General features: G+C 37.6%; 1 protein-coding gene across 6 annotated transcripts in view; it reads right to left on the bottom strand.

Annotated features, from left to right (window-relative positions):
• INPP4B (inositol polyphosphate-4-phosphatase type II B) overlaps positions 1 to 23,140 on the bottom strand; it is an 807,880-nt gene that overhangs the window by 63,041 nt on the left and 721,699 nt on the right. For all 6 annotated transcript variants that reach the window (XM_032857097.1, XM_032857105.1, XM_032857119.1 and 3 more), the window contains 2 exons: positions 19,610 to 19,750; positions 14,941 to 15,038 (listed from right to left, as the gene is read on the bottom strand). In XM_032857097.1, coding sequence (XP_032712988.1) covers positions 14,941 to 15,038; positions 19,610 to 19,750 — 239 coding nt within the window. The remainder of the gene's footprint in view (positions 1 to 14,940; positions 15,039 to 19,609; positions 19,751 to 23,140) is intronic.

Raw genomic sequence — 23,140 nt, 5'->3', positions numbered from 1 at the left:
TCAAGCCAGTTTGAGTCAGGGTTTCTGTAGTTTGCAATAAAAAAACATGCTAAGGTAAAACACATGGTTATATAGGCATTTTTTAAAAAAGATTTATTTATTTATTTAAGACACAGAGAAAGAGATAGAGCAAGCATGAGCAAAGGGGAGGAGCAGACTCCCCCCTGAGTGGGGAGCCTGGGGCTTGATCCCAGAACCCTGGGATAATTGACCTGAGTGAAAGCAGATGCTTAACCGACTGAACCACACAGGTGCCCCTATATAGACATTTTTAACATTTGCCAGCCATATTACAAATGTGTATTGTTGCTCTGGAGGTGAGAAAAAGACAAGTAAGAATGTCTTTGGAAAGCAGCACACCAATCACTTCTACAGTGATAGTTTTAAGACATGGCTCCACATTCTTTGACACTCCCTCTACTGAGAGATGGAGTCTATGTACTTTCCCCTGGAATGTGGGTGGGCTTGTGACTGTCTTGACTAACAGAATATGGCAGAAGTGATGTTATGTCACTTTTGAGGTCAGGTCATAAATGACTATGCAGCTCTTGTCTGTTTCTCTTGGAACTTTGCTGTCTGTCTTCCCTTTTTTGAGATATTACCTATATGAACCCAGGCACTAAGCTGGGAGAAGTCTAACCACATGTTCAGGTACTCCACTCAATGGTTTCAGCCAAGTCCAGCCCTGAATCAGCGTGGCCCCGGTGCCAGAATGTGAGTGCAGAAGCTTGCAGAGGACTCCAGTTCCTAGTCATTTAAGTGACCCCTCCCCACCAATCTTCATTCCAGGGGAGGTCCCAGATATCATGGAGTGGATATAAACCATCCCTACATGCTCTGTCTGAATACCTAACCCACAGAATCTGTGAGCACAAATAAGATGATTCTGACTTTATATCAGTAAATTTGGCATAATTTGCTACCTAGTAATAACCAGAACTACAAAGAAAAAAGAGATACAAGTTAGAAAGGCCTCTACCTCTAAGTATGAAAAAGGAATATATAAAGAATACTTTCACAGTCCATCTTGGTTAATACCATATTCTGTGATATCAAATCTTCTCTATAATTAATTTTGAAATAATTATAGTTAAATGTACTAGCAAACAAATGCAATTAAGTGAAAGCCATTGAGATGTCTTAAAATTGGAAATTATGTACTTTCAAATGCTGTAAAATCTTGAAAAATATAGAAAAAAATCCCCAGTGAAACTGGCTTTATTTAAATTATATTTCCAACTTAACAATTTATGAAAAGGCAATATAAGAAATCAAATATCAAACTCCCCACCTGAACAGAGCTGAATAATATTTTTGACCTATACACTTTCATTGTTTCCTTTTAAATGAATTTCAAGGTTGCATTACCCATAGCAAATGAAAAGACAAACTTTAAACGTAATTGTTAAAATATATTAAAAACAATGTGCTAAAAATCCTTAGGAATTTCCATACTCACTAATTTACACTGAAGGCCATGGGACCTGATGTGCAGGGAGGAGAGTAGAATTATATTAATATTTTTTTCCTATTTTCATTTTCTTTAAGAGAACAGTCATGATTGATTTCTGAATCTCCAAACAATTTCAAGTCATATCAAAGGGTTGGGGGATGGTTTGTAGGGAGATGACTCTCAAAAACTTACTTTCCTCACATACCTGAGATAGTTTTATGCACAGATAATAGAAAATTTGAGTATGAAAAGGGGCTTGACACAGATTCCCCAGTGAGCTTTTTTTGTTTTTTTAAGAGAGATAGAAAGAATGTGAGCAGGGGATGGGTAGAGAGAATCTTAAGCAGACTCCAAGCTCAGTGCGGAGCCTAACATGGGGCTCAATCTCATGACCCTCAAGATCATAACCCGAGAGGAAATCAAGAGTCAGAAGCTTAAAGCAACTGAGCTACCCTGGCACCCCCTGCCCCCCAGCTTGGTCTTCTTGTGACCCCAGTTGTACTGCTTGGAATACTCGTGCCTGTGTTAAGCAAGTGGCCTAGGTCCTTAGCACTCAAGGCAGGTGAGTGGCTGCCTTTTCTTTTTCCCAAGGTAACCTCCAATTTCCTGTATTTTACTCTGACAAGAAGAATAGCAAGGAAAGTCCTGTTGAGAACACACATTACACACAGAAAGTCTGAAAACCAAAACAAGAACAGATTTCTCGACGCTTAGGAAAGAAAGGGAAGCAGCTTTTGAGGTAATTCCAATGCCCCACCTCCCTGACCATGTACCAGCCAGGCTGCCAGTGAAATATACCAAGGCCAAAATGGCAGCATGGAGACGCAGACATATAACAAGGCCATGTCTAAGAAAGAACAGTCCAGCACTTTCATGCTCTTCCACTTTCTGATAACATGGGAGGGGCTGACTACCACATTGCCGGAATCACAGCCAAAACAAAGCAGGGAGACAGACAAGAAGACAGGGATTTTTCCCAATAGCCAAGGTCTTGGCATGGCTTCTTTAGGCTCCTGGAGGCAAGGAAGAATGAGATCTTGAATACTTCATACTCTATAGAATAAAATAAAGAACTCTTGTGGTTTCAAGAAAGGTACAGATGAGGTAAAGGAGAGGAAGAAGATTATGGATATAAAGCTGCTTTAGGAGGCTCCAAAATAAAAGGGAAAGAGGTAATAAGAATAAAAGTTCTACATTTTATTTTATTCATATAGTCCCTTTTTTGACTTGAAGTGAGCTCTAGTTTTATAACCTCGGATTCTCATATACTTATTGATAGCAACAAAATAGATTAACTTATGATGTTGCCAGACTTCTCTTTCTGACCCACCAGATACAGATAATTTTATCCCTGAGTCTTGAGTCTCACCCCCTTACCTGACGTCAAAGATGAGTTCTGCTTTATCTGGAGTTTAGTTTTGCCGAATGGGAAACATGAAGAAATAAAGGTGGGGAAAATATAAACCAGAATGAAATAAAAGACCTTGCACTTGTGGTTGAGAAAAGGAGAATAGTAAGTAGTGAATGTCTGACAGAGTGGCATGCTCAGTAGAGTGAATTAGAGAGTCGGGAAAAAAGGATTTGAAAAGTTAAATGACAAGTTTCTAGTTTTCTCCTCTTTGATATTTAATTCAAATTTGGAACTAATTTTTATTTACCTTTAATTGTTAGACTCTTTATTGGATGTAACTGGAGTCATAGGAGTCTTGTATTAATTTAGGTGATATGTCGTTCCAAAAGGGAAGGTGAGCCCTAAGATTTTTTTTTAAGATTTTATTTATTTATTTGACAGAGAAAGAGAGAGATCACAAGGAGGCAGAGAGACAGGCAGAGAGAGAGGGGGAAGCAGGCTCCCTGCTGAGCAGAGAGCCTGATGTGGGACTCAATCCCGGACCCTGAGACCACGACCTGAGCCAAAGGCAGAGGTTTAATCCACGGAGCCACCCAGGCGCCCCAGATTTTTAGTATCTACCCTACTCCTCACTGTGGGGCCATTGAACTCATTCTAGGGTTGATGATTTCCAAGATTTCATCTCTATCAGAGTATTCCACAAAGAAATATACACTTTTTATTTATTTATATTTTTAAAAAATATTTTATTTACTTATTTGTCAGAGAGAGAGAGAGAGAGATAGCAAGAGCAGGAACACAAACAGGAGGAGCTGGTGAGAGAGAAGCAGGCTTCCCGCAAGCAGGGTGTATAATGAGGGGCTTGATCCCAGCACCCTGGGATCACGACCTCAGCTGAAGGCAGACACTTAACAACTGAACCACCCAGGAGCCCCAGCTTTTTAAAAAGATTATCAGATAAGTGATTATACGGAAACAATTCATTAAAGTTAGTATAGATAGCTATTTGAAGGGATACAGATGAGACAGAAGAAAAGAGTGTATTGAATGGACAAAAGAGGCAGGTTCTTTCAAACTATAGGAAGATCTTTACAATCAATTTTAACTGGATCGATAAGTTGATTTGTTTGTACACAAGAGAAATAGAAGTCTCTTGAGAAACTCGGAGTGCACATTGTCGTGATCTTATCCATCACTCTCACATTTGTAAGTGCAATGTGACATCTTCTCAGTCCAGAAACTGACACTGGGAAAATTAACTTCCTTTCTCTGGTGAGATAATGGCAGACTGTACTTTGAAGTACTGGCATATACGTGTTAGTTATTCTCATTTAGTCGATAATGAAATAGAGGCATTCAAAACATCAAGTGATTCACTTAAATGAGCTTTCAGTTGAATTCATATCTTTTGATTTTGTGCCATTTTATGCAGACTTACTAGCCTGGCTTAGTGGGAGTCTAGCCAATCTTTGATGAGTGGTAGAATCCGTAATGCAAGACCTAGTCTACTTTGTCTACACATAGAAGAGGTCCCGTGGGAAAGGAAAGAATGCAGAAAAATGTAAGGATGACTAAAAGACCAATCTTAGACTTTTCCTATGTAAATTAGAGCAGGATAAGGCTAACGGGGGAGGGGGGAGATACATCTAATTTGTGAGGACCCTGAAGTAACACAGAAGATGTAGAAGTCAATACTGAGGGAGGTGGCCATTTGTATGGACATATGTGATGGTGTGTGACTATCTTTGTTACCTGTGGTGTTGCTTGTATTTGTTGCTTCCATCTAGTTTAGAAGTTACTGGACACTAGAAGTCTATGCCTATGGTTTCACCTGCACATGAAAAATTAAAACTGAATACTTTCTTGCATCACTTTTCCTTTCAGAAAATCATGGGAGTGCCTCTAGAGACATATCAGGGAAAAAAATTTCTCTTAAATTTTTATCAACATCAGAGAGCATTAAAAGCTTGAAGGTGAAAGTACATCAGAGTTTCTTCTGCAATGAGTTGAAAATAAGTTTATACTTACTAGCATGTAGAAATTATAAAGAGAAAATAAAGGTGCTGCTGGAAATATTCAAATGTTTTTAAATTGGCGATTTTAAATTAAGATCAGAAGCCCTTAAGTGGGGGGTCAGGAAACATGCAACTTAGTCTCTGCTCTCCCATTCACGAAGTTTGTATTTGTTAAACTATGTCCTGAGGAGCATTTATTTATGTGTGTGTGTGTGTGTGTATGGCAATAAAATGCTATTTCAACAAAACTAAATAGCTTTAGACACTGTAGAACTGGCAAATTATGACTTGCAGCCTAAACCCAGTCAGTTATGTGTTTTTGTAAATATAATTCTATTAAAATTTAGCCATGTTCATTAATTCACACCTTGTCTATGGGTTAATTTGCACTACAATGGCAGCATCCAGTTGAGTGATTTTAACAGACATCCTTTTTTTTTAAATAATTTTTTAAATTTTTTTTTATCAACATATAATGCATTATTAGCCCCAGGGGTACAGGTCTTTAACAGGCATCCTTTGACCCTCAAAGCCTGAATTCTTTACTCTCTGCTCCTTTACATAACAAGTTGGTTGGCCAGGCTATAATAAGCCTTTTCAAAACTTTCAAAGTGACAATGTGAATTCCAAAACCACTTGACTATACAATCCTACTTTTGCCCAGTAATTACCAGCAGAAAGAGTGTTCCTTGGAATAGTCTAGATTATTTACAAGATCCCAATTATTCTCTGATTCTTTAAAACATTCAACTAAATGACCTCATCTATTTCATTCATTCATTCATTCAACAAATATTTTTGGAGGCTAAGCTCTGGGCTAGATACTGTTTTTGGTAGTTGGGATATAGTCAAAATATAGACAAGGAGATGGAGCTTACATTCTGAGGAGACAGAGCCAAACAAGGTAAACGACATACTGTACCCTAGATGATGGTAGATGCTATGGAGAAGGGGACCAGGGCATAGGAGACTGCAATTTCAACGATGGCAGTCAAGGAATGCCTCGCTAAGAAAGTGACATTTGATAAATAAATAAATAAATAAATAAATAAGAAAGTGACATTTGGGGAAAGACTTAAAAGAGATGAGTGAAGGAGCCATATAAGGGGAAAGCATTTAAGGCAGAGGAAATGTCTAAGAAACAGCAAGAGGTCAGTGTGGGGCAGAGTGGAGCAAGCGAGGGAGAGAGAGGTAGGAGAGGAGAGTCAAAGGGCAGATTTGTTGCTGATTACAGGGAACCTTTGAGACCATTGTAAGAACTCAGGTTTTTCATTTACCAAAAAAAATAAGGCCTATTGGAAGAGTTTGAGAAGATACGTGGTTTTATTTCCATTTTTATTTTTTTTTTAAGATTTTATTTATTTATTCAGGAGCAAAAGAGAGAGAGAGAGAGAGGCAGAGAGAGATGCAGCCTCCCCACTGAGGCAGGGAGCCCGCTGCGGGACTTGATCCCAGGACCTCAGGATCATGACCTAAGCTGAAAGCAGACACTTAACCATCTGAGCCACCCAGGTGCCCCCCTGTTTTCCTTTTTAAAAGATCACTTCAGCTGCAGTGATAAAAACTCAATGAGGGGGCACCTGGGTGGCTCAGTGGGTTAAAGCCTCTGTCTTCAGCTCAGGTCATGATCGCAGAGTTCTGGGATTGAACCCCACATCAGGCTCTTTGCTCGGCAGGGAGCCTGCTTCCCTCTCTCTCTCTCTGCCTGTCTCTCTGCCTACTTGTGATCTCTGTCTGTCAAATAAAGAAATAAAATAAAAACCAAAATAAAACAAAACTCAATGAGGCTGAGAGAGGAACCAAAGAGACCAGAAGGACATTATTGCCATGATCTGAAAGTGAGAATAACAAGGGCTTGCATAGAGTGGTAGCAAGACAGGTGGTGGGAACTGGTGGCACATTTTTGGGAAATAGAACCAGTGAAATTTCCTGATAGACTAAAAGTGGGGTGTAAGGAAAAGAGAAGGGTCAAAGATGACTTTGTTTTTGGTCAATGCAACATAAAAAGCTAGAATTGATTGAAAACTAAGGTGGTGATGATTGTAGGAAAGGTAAATTTTTAAGGGCATATCAGGAGTAGAGTTTGAGGTGGTGAGCAGGATATACGAGACCCAGGAAGAGAAAGAGGCTGGTGATGTAGGTACGGAGGTCAGTAATGAATAGATGGTATTTAAAGCAAAGAGACTGGGGCGCCTGGGTGGCTCAGTGGGTTAAGCCTCTGCCTTCGGCTGGGGTCATGATCTCAGAGTCCTGGGATCGAGCCCCGCATTGGGCTCTCTGCTTAGCGGTGAGCCTGCTTCCCCCTCTCTCTGCCTACTTGTGATCTCTCTCTCTGTCAAATAAATAAATAAAATCTTAAAAAAAAAATAAAGCAAAGAGACTGTTCAACAAGGGCAAAGTAGACATCCATAGACTAAATCCTGGGACACTCCAACATTTGGAGGTCAAAAAGATAATGAAGAATCAGTAATGGAGGTTGAAAAGTAACAGCCAGAGAGTAGAGGCAATCACAGAAAAGTGTGGTGGCCTGGAAGTGAGTGATGAAAGAGAAAAACTAACAATGTCAAACCTATTACTAGATTAAGCAGGAGGAGGACAGAGAATTGAACATTGGCTTTAACAATATAAAACCTCTGACAAAACCAATGTTAGTAAAATTATGTAGAATAAAGGCTGACTGGAAAAAAATGACAGGTAGAGAAAAATTGGAGACAGCTAGTCATTTTTTAATTTCACTGTTATCTGTTCTTTCTGGAACATTTCCACCCTTAAGGTGGTCCCGCATTATAAAATAATTTCTCCTATACTGCCAATACCTTTTACTCTTCTTTAATGTCTATGCAATTCCAAACATATGGGTAATATGTGAAAATCTCCTCAGCCATCTGAATGTTTGCAAATACACATATATTTGAACAAAATTAAGTGAAATATGTGGATGAGTATTTGGATTTCTCATTTGAATATCTGGCCATGTACATGGTATCAAAGTTGGATGTCTGTAAAACAGAAATGATTAGTAGTAATTTAATTATGTAGTAATTTATAGCTCCTGTTGGGAAAACATTCACATGTTAACTTAAGAATCTTCTATCTTCTTTTACCGTTATGTTTGTTGAGAATGCCAAAAATCTATAATGTTCAGATTATTCCTTGTACTTAAGAAACTTAGACACATTAATTTAGCTTGGCATAATAAATCAAGGTAATCTCACATTGCCCAGAATCATGATTACAGCTGCGCTGCTTTATTTACACATTTCACTTAGGTCAATAAATGTTTGTTAAATAACAATAAATAAAAGATACAACATTTCAATATTCTGGGAATTTCACTTTGTTTTACACTCAAGTCTGGAGTATAAATGAAACACAAAACATACAATTTGATAGCTAATCTATAACATTTTACAAGTCTAACCTTTTCAAATCTTACTGTACAGCAGAATCATCTGGAATGCTTGCTAAACACTAACAGCTAATCCCACATCCAGATATGGATTGTTTGAGATTATTCTTGCGTGGGTAAAAGGTAAGAAGAAGTGCTGAGTGGCAGAGGGGCAGACGGTGCTGGTCAACTGCTGATTTGTTCTCAGATCTATCTGTACTTTTTTCCCTTTGGCTTTTTATCACAGGCTACCTTGTTCCCCAGGCTGCTTGCTGCCCACTGACTCATAATTAAGTTTGGACCATGAGGATTAAGGGGGAGATTAAAGGAAGGAGGGAGAGAGAAACCAGCTCATTTCTCCCCTGATCTCTTGGCTTCCTAAGAGGGCATCCGTGGCTTCTGCATAGCTCCAGTTCCCAGGGACAGCTCTGTCCATGGTCCCAGCTTCTACCGGACAGCTCCCACCCAAGAGCAAAGATAGAGCTGGGTGGCTCTAGTTTTTGTGCCCTGGTGACACTACATCTGACATAAGTCCCTTTAACACCTGGGCTGGTAGCAGCTTCCTTCTATTGCTAAATTCAGAGTGGCTATGTTGATCCCTGGTTAATTTCTCCTCCCAACCCCTTTTCTTTTTAAATGTCAATCATCAATGCTCTGTAGCAAATTCCGCAAATGTGTTTTCCTGACAGGGCTAGGACTGATATGGCTACTAAGGATTTGGTATTATTTTTTTTTGTTTTACCGAAGTACAGCCTAGGCTAGCATAACATATCTAATTCAGACACCCTTCTCTATCTGACTCTGTGTGATGGTTAATCTCTTCTTGCATTTCCTGATCTTATCCTTTAAAGTTTATGGACAGTAAAAAGGAAGCAGAGAGAAAAGATATATTGGGAGGAGGGAGAAAGATGATGGGGGATGGGTCTTACAGTATTTTTTTTATACCCATAGCTGAAGCTTAAGTTGACAGAATGAAACAGTAGCCTTTGGTGTCACTGTTCTGTAAATGTTGAGAGGCTGTCCTAATGTTCAGAAAGAGTGTATATATAGATATTATATTAATATCATATATAAATGTGAATCATTCAGAAGAGATCTAGTATTGCTATATGTGGGGAAAAAGTTAATAATTTAGAAATTTACTTTATTTTTTAAAATTATTTATTTGAGAGAGAGAGAGAGAGATAGAAGGGGGAGGGGCAGTGAGAGAGTGAGAGAGAGAGAGAGAGAATCCTGAAGGAACCTCCCCATTGAGCATGGAGCCCAATGCAGGGCTCAATCCCAGGACCCTGAGATCATGACCTGAGGTGAAATCAAGAGTCAGCCACTTAACCAGGTAAGCCACCCAGGTGCCTCAGAAATTTACTTTAAAACCTGGGAAATATTTAACCTGTGTCAGAAAGTCCCTTTGCCAAATGAAAACAAACAAACAACAACAACAACAACAACAAAAACCCAAAAAACGAAAAACCAACTCAGATGATTGGAAGTCATTTAGTGGGGTGTGTGCGTGAGTGCGACAGTGTGTCTACGTGTCTGTGTGTGTGTGCAACTCCATGTGTGTGCATGTGTTTGTTAATGTCTTTTGAGATACGTGCCTTACCTCATCGCCCATTTTATAAGTTCAGGTTATTTCCAGAGGCTGCTGATGTCTGGCGAGTCAGGCTCAGGATGGGTGGTAGTCTAAGGATAGAGGGCTCTGAAAAGCAGGGTCCAGAAACACCCACCATTTGTTCTGGGAAACTGAAGACAGCATGTCTAAACTTGTGCAGCAGTAAGCCATGTTGCAAGTGTCAAAACATGTGGGCTCCAATTTTAAGTAAATAAACAGTAAGTGGGTTGATATTCAGATGCACCTTATTTTGTTTATGGAGCATTGCCCACCTATGTGGCACACATAGCTGATGCTGTCAGTATTGATTACATCACATATTTTCTGGTCTGCAACCAGAGCTCATAATATCATTACTAGCTAAAGGAAATATCCATTTAAGTAGCCTTAATTTTCATTAATAAACAGAGCAAATGTGGTGCAATTCTTCTCTCTGATATATGCTCAATATTCCAAGTACTGATTTATATGCTGCTCTTCAGTGATTTTATCCATTTGTAACACAAGGTACCTGTTAGCATGTGAGCCAGCCACTAATCTCCCACACTCTATGGTATTGAACCATATGGAAAGTCCAACAGTGTGATCAGCTAAAGAAGTTTGCCAAGACCTAGTTCTGATTTCTTCCAGAGCATGGTATGTGTTGAAAATACTGTAGCTAGTTGTCTGTTTCTTAGCAATAGTCTGATGTGTAACCATTTGTAAGTTTATTTTACATAATGATACCTTGGTAACTCTGCTTGTTTTGTTTCTCTCTCTTTTTTTTTTTTTTTTTTTTTTTTTTTTTGAGAAACAAAAATCCAATAATTTTATTCAGGAAACTATTACTATATACTTGTTCTAGAAAAAATTATAGATTTATTACAGAGTTCTGTCGTATGTTTGAAAACTCTTGTTGAATTTTCCATGGCTGTATGGCAATAATTTTAAAAGACAAAGAATTAGATATGAAGGGTGAGTTGATTCATTTTCTGACTTAATAAAATCCGATTTTGGATATTCAACATTGTATTCATAGTTAAGTTTTTCTTTTTCATCTACTTCTGGGAAATCTTCTCATATGAATGTTTTCTTGTCCTAAAGGAGTCCTGTTATTTTTATATTTCACATTATTTTGAGTTTTAATATTATAATGTTCTTTCTAATTTTATCCTTCACTGAACCAGCTTTTCTCCCTTGGTCTATTTTTTAAATGAGAGGTAAGATAAATAAAAACACTAAAAAATGGAAAGTGTTAACTGAAAACATAAGCTCAAAGGACACAAAAATATTTTGGTTTAAATAAATTGCACCCTGTTAACTAAATCTTAGTTCAGCAAAACTAACCTTCAGAGTGCTTGACACTCATGCACAGCTTTTACAAATTATAGTTAAAGATGTTTTAATTATTATGTTAAAAGAATTTGACAGGATTCAGGGAAAACCATGACGAATCTGATTTTTAAAGTGAATATAGTGGTTGTGAAGAAACTCTTTCAAGGCAATTTCCTCTGATGCTACCTAAGGACCAGGAAGACCTGACAGACAGTGGTAGACCAGCAGGTCTAAAGTATACTGGCCTCTTTCCAAACCTTATGTACTCAGAACACCAACCTTAAAGAATTATCTGTGACCTGGTATTGGATTTCTTCACTTGTCACAGGGGCTTCAGACAGGCATGGCAGATTTCTTTTTCTAAAAGCCAGAATTCTCCTTCTTTCCTCTTACGTAAAGTTCTATCTCTGTATCATATGGGAGGCATAGTCCTCTGCTCTCTGTTGGGGCCCCTCCTGGGCTTTCTGGCTAATTCCAGGGGCCCTATCATTGTGCCACCCTGTAGAAGCCCCAGGTAGGGTGCAAAGCAGATTCTTAGCCCCTCGCCACTGTCCTGAAATTTCTATATGTCTTTAAAATTTTCATCTCTCTTGGAAAATGAAACTAAAGAGAAACAAAAGAGAAAACCCTCTTCTTTGATTTTACTATTTTCAGTCTATCTTTTCATTCCTTGCAGTCACTGTAAACTTTCCTGGGAGGGTGGCTTTTCCTCTGGTTGTCTGCTTGTACAACATGAGTTTTCTTTTTAAATGCCTTCAATGTGGTTCCAGCCCATGTTTTTATGTAAATGACTCCATGGAATGTCATCAGTGCTCATAACCACCAAATACAACAACTTCTCTTGAATCCCCTTTTCTTCATCACATTTGTAAATTCTTGTTTACCTTGTCCTGGCTGAAATCCTTCTCATTTAACCACAGCAATGTTTGATGACCCCCAATCTCTAACAATTCCTCCATTTTTTTGAGGGTTCTTTAATCTTTCTTTCCTTGTACTTATAGATAGTCTCCTATCATGTATGTTTTCTCATATCAGCTGAAACGGATTTATTCATTCAATCCCAATATCACAAAAGTAAAGGACATCCCTCAAGGTAAAACAAAAATTTGTGGGGGGAAGAAAGGGAAATTTTTTACTTCAAAAACATGTCGAGTTCAAGTATTTAATTCATAAACAATAAAAAAAAAACAGGGTTGGTAAGTTAATGAAGAACACATCTAAAACGGATTAGTAAGTGAAAGTCATGTTTTTAGAGGGCTAATTTATTCTTTTAACACCGACACAAATTAACTTAATTTCACTTGTGAAAGAAACAATAGATTATACAGATTATGGGTATGAGCCAACATGGTAATTTTTTCCTCCTTTACAAATAGTTTAACCTCTATTTACACCGTTAATAAAGCTTTATAGTTTCTTTCTTGAATGGAGTGTAACTCGAATGAGGCTTTGAGTTATAATATTTATGCATGAGGTATAACCCTACATATGTCAGTATAATTACATAGGTCAGGTTTGGAAGTTTGTTACGGAAAACAACCAAAGTAATGTCACAAAATTCTGTGCCATGTCTATGACAGTGTTATCTCAAAATATGTTGACATAATAGGAAATAAAGTATCAGGAAAAACTGTGTTAAGACAACCGTCCAACTAATGAAATACAATTGGTCTGATGCAAAAGTCTACTATGTTTTCAAGGATGAAATATATTTACAAGTCATCAACACATTTAGTTATATTTAATTAGCAGAATATTATATGAGGTTTAATGTTTTCAAGTTTTTTAAGCTTTTGTTCCTATGAAGAGTTTAAATGACTTGAATGTAGGGATTTTTAAAAAATTTCATATCTCAGGCAATAACTCATGACATATATATTTCAACAATGACTTACACATATTTCTTTTTAAGGTGAAATAATTGTTTTTTATATAGTACTGAAGTCCTTCACAGACTTTGCCAACAATCTACTTTTTAAATATAGTATATAATTTGAAATTTTTTTAATTTTTTAAAAGATTTTATTTATTTATTTGACAGATAGAGATCACAAGTAGGCAGAGAGGCAGGCAGAGAGAGAGAGAGAGGAGGAAGCAGGCTCCCTGCTGAGCAGAGAGCCAGATGTGGGGCTAGACCCCAGGACCCTGGGATCATGACTGGAGCCAAAGGCACAGGCTTTAACCCCCTGAGCCACCCAGGCGCCCCAAAATATAATATATAATTTGAAGAACGATGGCATATCATTGGTTTGCAAAAATCAGTATGGATTACAAATCATGTGGAAGGTTTATTAAAACACAGATTACAGGGCAAACTCAATAGATCTGCAGAGGCTTGAGAATCTGTATTGCTAACAGGTTCCCAGGTGATGCTGATTCTGCTGGGCCCATGACCATACTTTGAAAGGACTGGTAGAAACCAAGTTGTTTATAAGAATTCTGAGAATTACTTCCATCCAAATTTTAGGTCACTTGTAAAAAAATTATCTACTCACATCCAAGTTAAAATAAACCTTTTTTGATTAGTTACTAATACCGAATAGTTATGTTTATATTATTAGTTTTTCAAGAATTAAATTTAGAATTCACAAGTATGCTGGCTACCAAAAAGTCTCCCTGCACTTAATTTCATTTTGGCATAAAAATAATATTTCATGTGAAATAAAATAATATAAAAAGCCTGCAAGTGAATTTTTCTAACTATCCACACTTGAACTTGCATATACCATTGTAATATTCTGATGCAAGATTTGCTGGCTTATGAAAAGTCCTAAATGCTTTTCCACTGAAGGTATTTCAGAATAAGTATGAGACTACAGATCAGTGAACAAATTGCCTTGTAGACTTTTATTATAGCTTTTCATTAAAAATATTAAAATATTTCATCCTTTATTAAAACTCAGTTTCTTATCATTGTAAATGTCTCAATATTTCAACATATTTATACTACTTATTGATGAACTCCAAACACATTTCTTTTCTTTTTTTAATTTTTCTAAGATTTTATTTATTTATCTGACAGAGAGAGAGATCACAAGTAGGCAGAGAGACAGGCAGAGAGAGAGGGGAAGTAGGCTCCCTGCTGAGCAGAGAGCCCGATGCAGGGTTTGATCCCAGGACCCTGAGATCATGACCTGAGCAGAAGGCAGAGGCTTAACCCACTGAGCCACCCAGGCACTCCCAAACAAATTTCTGATTCTCTGGTTTCGAAATGCTCAAATGCTATGTGTTTATTTTTGTGGGAAAAAGAAGTGAACAATGACAAAAAAAAAAAAAATTCCAAAAGATACATTTCTATAGGCCTGGATGCCTCAACAGTTTCACATAAATATCACAATAAATATATTCAATAAATTAATTCCTTTGTCTGTATTACTTTTTATTACCTGTACAAACTTGTATTCTACCTGATTTTCTCCTTTTATATGTGTGATCTGATACAGATTATAAATCAGAAAGTTAAATACTTATTAAAGGCTCTTACATGGTTAAGAATTACATAAAATTTTTATTGGACTCAACTGAGATTTCCAATTATAAGTTTCTTATTTTTAGATTTTTGGTATTTTCCAGCAGCACTGAAATTAATGTCCTAGCATAAGCAGCAGGACATCAAGAGCACAATCAAGGCAGGAAGGCAGGTGTCAGCCCTGCCACCTCGGCAATCAGTCTCCTTGGTTCAGATAATTTCAGAGTTGCTCTCCCATCCTTACTGCACGTGTCTTTCTCCCATTGACCTCTATGTCTGGCCTGAGAATTTATAATCAAGAAATTATTATTGACACTTTCTGAGGCTGGCATACTTACAATCAGGTGGCATCTTTTCCATAAATGCTGTGTAATATTCTTTTAGAAGTTCAAAATTTTCTTGATTAATACTTTCCTGCAAAGAGACATCTCCAAACCTAAAAATAGAAAAACAAAAACAAAAACAAAAAAAACAGTTACAGGTTATAAAGAAGCTCCTGGAACTAACACTTTTCACCTCTCCTTTTTAAGTAGGTGGCAAGAGTTTCCTAAGGAGTCTTTTTTTTTTTTAGGAGTCTTTTTTAAGCTACATTGCACAATGGTTATTTAAACACATTCCAGTCTCCACTGGCCCTAATTCCACCAATCTCCTTTCACACACCAAACTATTTTTGCAATCATCAGATGTGAAGTCGAATGAAAACCCAAATCTATAACACCAGCTCCTGTGTCTGTGCGTGGTTGATACGTAGTTAATGTTAGTTTGCCGACCTCTGCAGGGTGGTATTTCTACAGTGCCAAAAACCCTGCCTCTTCTTTTTCATCCCTCGAATCTTCCTCCTCACCCATGACAGCTTGAGGAGGGGTCTAGAACACCAAAAGCAGACACCTGGCTGGACACAGTCTTGTATACACTGTCAGATACTGCAGGCACATATAGACCTCTACAATCTCTGGAGAGTGGTTTATGACTGTCAACACTTCTTTTTCTATTGTTTGTTTGTTTGTTTAAGAGAGGGAGGGAAAGGGGAGGGAGAGAGAGACACACACACAGAAGGGGCAGAGAGAGAAGGAGAAAGAGAATCTCAAGCAGGCTCCACATCCAGCATGGAGCCCAATGCAGGATTTGATCCCATGTCCTTGAGGGTCATGACCTGAGCTGAAATCAAGAGTCAGATGTTTAAATGACTGTGCCACCCAGGCACCCCCCAACATTTATTTTCTGTCCACACCATGAAGGCAGACAGCCTCTGTAGTGGTGCTCTTCTGTCTCTTTACCACAAAACTCTCTACCTGTATATCACTGACCTTGTGTTTTTTTTAAGCATGTCCCAGATTTAAATTCATGGTCAAGTTGTCCCTCTATAAAAGCATCATATGTAAATGGTTTCCAATATGTTATCTCCATCCAAATCTGCATTTCTAGATATCAGTTGAAAGCTTCAGTGTGAATTATCCCAACCCCTTCAAATGCAACATAAGCCCAAACTGAAACCACCTCCTCCTTTTGTTTAAAATTAAACATGTCCCCAATACTCTGCCATTAACTCAGATTAAAATCTAGGCACTCTTTCGGATTTCTTCTTTTTTCGCCATTCCATCCACTATTCATTGATCTTTTCACATGTCTGGCAGACTTTCTTTCTTTTTCTTTAACACTGTCATTATATAGTAGGCGTTTAATTACATCCACTACAGACTGGGTATAGAGCCTCCCCAAAACTCCGGCACTATGCCTTCAGTCTCCTTCCCTTCCAGTCTATTCTCTACACCATGGTCATTCATTAATTCAGATCATTTATTCATCAAACAAATATTTATTCAACATTGACTATGTGGCAGGAGCTGCACGTGTAATAAATGAAATGTTGGAGAAGTGAATCTAATACCTGTTCTTCACATCAGCTTACTAAACTTCACTGCTTATTCTCTCTCTGTAATGACAGTCTAACTTCCTTAGTTTCACATCTAACTTCTCCACAAAGGCTTCTAAACCCTTGTGGGAATGGAGTTACCCCCTTCTCCCTCAAGCAGCAACATACTGATGCCTTTGCTAGTTTCCACATGCTATTCTCTCTCTCACTAGAATGTCTTTTTTTCCTTGTCTGCTTGATCATTTCATCCTTCAGGCTTTATGAGAGGCTCATGTACTCCATGAAACCTCCCTGATGAATTCCTCTCCCATCTGTGAATCAAGTTCTTTCCTCCCTTATTCCTGTCCCTTCCACATCTTTGCTTATTGCATGAGTCAAACTGTCACATGTATTACTTGTTGATCTGGCTTCCTTATGGGATAGTAAGATTTTTTAGGACAGGGATCATGCCCATTTGTCTTGTTACACTGCATGTTCCCTGTGTCCCACAGATTGGCACAGTAGTGCCTGGTGCAAGGTCAATGTTCAATATCTATACTGTTAAACTTGGAGAATAGGAATATAAACCCAGGAAAATCTACAGGCGAATTTCTCTGAACTCTGGAATACACTTCTAACTTTTTCAGACATTATAAAACAAATGGTATTTTAAAAATGTCATTTTTGCTGGAGTGATGTCATCATTATGGACTTAATGTTTATGTCCTCCCCGCAAAATCACATTTTGAAGCTTCAACTTCCAGTGGCTGTGTTTGGAGATGGAGCCTCTAAGGAAGTAATTAAAGGTCATGAGAGTGGGGCCTTAATCCAATAGGATTAGTGTGTCCTTGTAAAAAGAGACACTGGTGAGCTCACTCTCTGTGTGTATACAAAATAGAGGGTCAAGTGAGCACACAGAGAAAAAGTCAAAGAGAGCTCTCACCAGAAACAAATTGGCTAGTACCTCTGGTACTATGAGATAGTACTAGGAGATACACATTTCTGTTGTTTAAACCACCCATTCTGAGGTATTTTGTTAGGGTAATCCAGAATAATCAGTATTTACTTAATTAAGAATGGATACACGTAACATACATTTTGGCAGTAGGTAAATATGTAGTAAAATATTACACCAGGATTACATAGCATACCTAATTTATAGATGTCGCCTGGTAAAGCTCAAAATTAAGAATCAGAGAAATAAGGTTCAGAGAACAGAGAGGAAGTGATCTATTCAGATCAGTAGTTAGTTGATGTCAGAGTGCCAACCTTCTTGCTTCTCTGAGTTTTTCTCTACTTTGCCATTTTTGTCTCTGCTTCAAGTTTTAAATCTTTATAGCTTCCAGATGTGAAAAAAAAGTGTATATATGTGTATGTGTATACACACACAGACATACATGTATAAAATAAGCAAGAGAGATAAGAGAGAAGAAAGGGAAGGGACCTTTTATTTTTTATATTTATTTATTCTTTTTTTTTTTAATTGAGAGAAAGTGAGAGAGGGGATGGGGGAGGGGCAGAAGGAGAGGGAGAGAGAGAATCTTAAGCAGACTCTAAGCTCAGCATGGAGCCTGATGCAGGGTTCAGTGTCATGACCCTGAAAATCAAGACCTGGGCCCAAATCAAGAGTCAGACACCTAAGAGCCACCCAGGTGCCCCATGAGAAGGGACTTTTTAAAACAAAGTGACTAACAACTGAAATAGTCACAATGATATAAATTATGCAAATTAACCTAATGTAAAGGGCTTGAAAATACAATGGTAACTACAATGCTAACTTTTCCTTGAAAATCCTGTAAATGGTGATTTTCACATCTCTCTAAAGACCACATTCAGAGGCCTTAATTTATTAAGTCAAACCCAAAACATTCTGAATCTAGTATATCAAAGAAGAGACAATTGATTGAAAGTACTGTGCTGGGCTTTTTTTCCTCCAAATTGTATAATTTATGTTCATAAATATCATTTACCTCAACCATCGGACTTGGTGTGAGGCACATATACACAGATAACTGGACTATATCTCCCTTTAGGGATTGATGTGGAAAAGTGCTCAATTATCAAAGTAAACTTCTTGTACCACACAGTGAATAAAATTATATTCTGATTTACGCATATTATAAGAGATTAATGCTTTTACACAATTTGAAATTAAACTTGAAATACAAAGCTGCCACCTAATTTTATAACTGACAAGTGAGAATTATGCTGTCTAGGAAATACCTTTTGGATAAGAGGGACAGAAGGAAAAATCACTGGGAGAGAATAGATAAAAACAGGCACCCTGACTGTCACTGAAATTCAGGAGGACTAGAAATGTAGTAGCATTTTTAATTTAGTAAAAGACGTCGATACAGCTTTAACACATACTTACCAAGTCATGGCAAAGAATATGCTAGGTGCTTTTAAACTGATACCTATGGGGGAAGGACACATTTGGAGAGTAAATTATGTACAAGAAGCATTTTAAATATGGAAGACTATCAAACTCTCCAAAAGTTCTGCCCATCAGAGAACTTTTCCAGCCAGGCCCCACAGCAGGATGGCAACTTCTTTCTCCAGAATCTTTTAAAAATGTATTCTAGGAACTTTAAGTCTTAACCACACTTTTGATAATCTCTACATGTGAACCATGTAATAAGATACAAAAAAGTGTTTTTGACAGTAACTCACAGGACTGTGTACAATCATCTGTTGTTAAACTAAGCAAGTTATTACGAAAAGATGTGCTAACCTCCCCCAATAACAACTATTTTAGTAAACAAAACAAAAGGGAAAAATGGACAGTGTTTTAGGTCCAGAAAAGTTTGATCCAGTTGGCTGAGTCTCTACAATGTTGAAATACATATGAATGTAAGCCATGTTAAAATTAGATACACACGCGATGTTTGGAACCGTGAAGAAAGTTGATATCCATGTAAATAATTTGGCATTGGCATTCAATATTTTCCTCATTCCTTTGCCGTGTTTAAATTTGATGTGGGCCAGGAATCTGAAATATGAGTATTTCTCTTTGCCATCTCAAATGACTTGCTACCATAAAAAGGCAATATGTGCCCATTGAGTCTACTTGAGTTCCATGTGGGTGGGAGTTGCTCGGAAAACCCACAACCGAAAACAACAACTGAAGTCCCAGCCTTCTACCTGAAGCTTACCTCTCTGCCAGAGTTTGTTGTTCGTTGATTCCAACATTAAAAAGTACTGGATACACATGGAGCAATTGTCCCTCTTTAATCTGCAAAGGCAGTGCCTCAAACATCTGCGCGGGAAGCTTCACCTCCACCACGTAATGTTCACTGAGGACAGTGGAGGACAAAGAGAAGAAGCCTTGCTTATTTCACTCACTGTTATGTTAGAGTCATTGGAAAGAAACAAGGAGTTGGAATGTAAAGCTGGTTTAGGTTTGGGGCCGCTATCTGCTTATTTTCTGGCATTAATTCGTTCAGCAATCATTTTGTTCACTTCACTATTAAATTACTTGGCATAAAGAACTATTTACAGTTTTAAAAAAAATCCATTTCTCTGAGTTCCTTTAGGAAAGGAAAAATGTTTAGTTCGTTTGTATACCAGGGTTATGTGCCTAAGAGACTCAATATTTATTTTCTTGATTTAATTATTTTTAAAACCCAGTCAATCTCAAGAATAAAAAAAGTAATTTAATGATGGATTTTTCAATATAGGGAAGCTAATAAACCAAATCATTTAAGATATTTTTGATCATGGCCTGATTGTTCCTGTTATTGATGAACTTCCCTGTTTGTGATGGCTTGATGGAAATGGAATGGTTTCATTACGTAAGATGTAAACTTTAGGGGTTTCTGATCATTTTTGCAACATGAGCATATCACAGGAATGTTCCCCCCCACTGGAAATTTCCATTGAAAATTACCCCTAATGCTCAGTGCTGAAAACTTAAATTAGGATTCACAGAACATGGTCAACAAGAAGAATTGCTTGTATATATTTTTTTCTTTTTTTATTTATTTTTTCCCCAGGGGTACAGGTCTGTGAATCTCCAGGTTTACACACTTCACAGCACTCACCATAGCACATGCTTGTATATTTTTAAACTTGACATCACTCGATGCAGTGTGAACTGAGTATTAAGATGTAGAAGAGTTTTGCTCAGAATTTATGAAAACCCATGTGTTTCTGGAGCTATCTATAGTGCTGGGATTGTAATACATGTATGGGGAAAAGAAGCACTCAACAATTCGTGAGTCTCTTTGTGGAAATATTTTTAGTTGTCTAGTATAACCATCCTGAGACAAAACTACTCCGGATGATGGACTCAGACTTGTTTCTTACCTGAGCCTGGAACCAGAGAACCAGGAAATTCCATGAATCCAGCAAGCAGGGATGTTATTAGCACTACCCTCAGATGAATGGACACATTATTTTTCTTTTTAAAATTGCTCTCAGTGCCCTTTACAAAAGCCCGGCTAACAGAGTGCCGATGTTTATTTATTTCAAGTCTTTCAAGAATCTGAGAAGAATTAATGAGTCCGTCCATGTGTAAAGGTTGCGCTGAAGGTGAAACATTATATAATGTTTTATGATAACTTTTTGTCAGTTTTATTAAAATAGAACCGGCATGAACTCATGCATTTTAAGTGTATAATTCAGAGTTTTAGCAAATTTATAGAGTTGTGAAATCCTGACTATAATCCAGGTTCAGAATACTTCCATCACTTTACAAACAATCTCTCATGCCTGTCTGCTTTCACACCCCAATCCCACTGCCAGCCCCAGGAAACCCCTGATTTATTTTCTATCTCTGCAGATTTTACTTTTTTACCTATTTCATATAAACAGAATCATATAATATGTAGTCTTTTGTATCTAGCATTTTTCATTTAGCATGATGTCTCTGAAGTCATTATGTTGTAGGCTGTATCAGTAGTTTATTCCTTTTTATTCCTATTTATAGCATTCTATTGTATAGATAAACCACGTTTTTGCCTATGTGTTCACAAGCTGTTGGCTACCTGGGATACTTTGCAATTTGGACTATTATGAATAATGCCATCAACATTCAAGCATTAGTTTTTCTGTGGATATATGGTTTCATTTTCTCTTTGGTATGTAACTAAGGGTCATATAGTAATTTTAGGTTTAACTTTTTAAGAAACTGCCAAACTGATTCCAGAGTGGCAGCACCACTCTACATGCCCACCAGCAATGTATGAAGGTTCTAGGTTTTCCACATCCTCACAAACACTTTTTATTGTCTGACTTTTTGATTATGATGATTTCTACTGTAAGCGAAGTGATATTGAATTGTGGTTTTAATTTGCATTCTCCTAATGACTAATGATGTTGACCATGTTTCCATGTGTGTATAAGCCATTCATATATCTTATCTGGCAAAATAGCTATTCAAATCCTTTGCCTATTTTTTTAATAGGTTTTTTTTTTTAAGATTTTATTTATTTATTTGACAGACAGAGATCACAAGTAGGCAGAGAGGCAGGCAGAGAGAGAGGAGGAAGCAGGCTCCCCACTGAGCAGAGAGCCTGATGCTGGGCTCGATCCCAGGACCCTGTGATCATGACCTGAGCTGAAGGCAGAGGCTTAACACACTGAGACACCTCGCTTCCCTTGGATGCAAGGCTTTTATCAGATATATGATTTGCCTATATTTTCCCAATTATGTGGCTTGTCTTTTCATTTACTTAGTGATATAATGATATTTTTGCTTCTTGATAGTTTATAATTTCGATTAAATCCTATCTATCAAATTCTGTATTTTATGAATCTAGAATTTCTGGTCCTATCTAAGAACTCTTTCCCTAACCCAACTTAATAAATATTTTCTCCTAGAAGTTTCAGAGTTTAAGCTCTTACATTTAGACCAATGATCCACTGTGAGTTAGTTTTTGTGCATGGCATAAATTGAGGTTCAAAATAACTTTCCTTGTGTATGGATAACCAATTATCACAGCAACAGTTTTTGAAAAGTCTCTTCATTCTCTGTTGAATTGCTTTGGCACCTTTTGTCAAAAATCAATTGACCCTAAAGGTAATAGTTTACATCTGGGCTCTAAAGTCTGTTCCATTGATCTGTATGTATATACTTATGCCCATACTAGAGGGTCTCCATTATTGTGGTTTTATATTAAGTTTTGAGATCAGAAAGTGTAAGTCTTCTTTTGCCCTTTTATAACATTGTTTTTAGAATTCTGGGTCCTTTGCATTTCCATACAAATTTTAGGTTTAGTTTGCCAATTTCTGCACAAAAGACTACTGGGATTTAGCCAGCAATTGCACTGAATCTATAGATCGGTTTGTGGAGAACTGCCATCCAAACAATATTGAGTATCCTAATCTGGGAACATGGACTGTCTTTCCATTTATTGGACCTTATTAATTTCTCTAAGCACGATTTTGTGTGTTGTGTACAATTCTTAGAGTACTTTGTTAAATTCGGTCTGATGTAATTATTCTTTTTGACGCTATTGTGAATGAAATTGTCATCTAAATCACCCCTGTTTCCAGCAACTTTTTAGGAGTGTGTTTTTTTCTGCTTTCCAATCCAAATCAAGTCAGCCCCTCTGGTAGTGAAACTGCTGGTCCTTCAGCCTGTTACACCCCCTTAAAACTGTGCCGACTGGGGGCGCCTGGGTGGCTCAGTGGGTTAAAGCCTCTGCCTTCAGCTCTGGTCATGATCTCAGGGTCCTGGGATC

The sequence above is a fragment of the Lontra canadensis genome, unplaced genomic scaffold (genome assembly GCF_010015895.1).
Source record: "Lontra canadensis isolate GAN:19392208 unplaced genomic scaffold, GSC_riverotter_1.0 scaffold1, whole genome shotgun sequence".
Lineage (NCBI taxonomy): Eukaryota > Metazoa > Chordata > Mammalia > Carnivora > Mustelidae > Lontra > Lontra canadensis.
The sequence above is the reverse complement of the archived record's forward strand: the minus strand, read 5'-3'. Positions and strand labels throughout refer to the sequence as shown.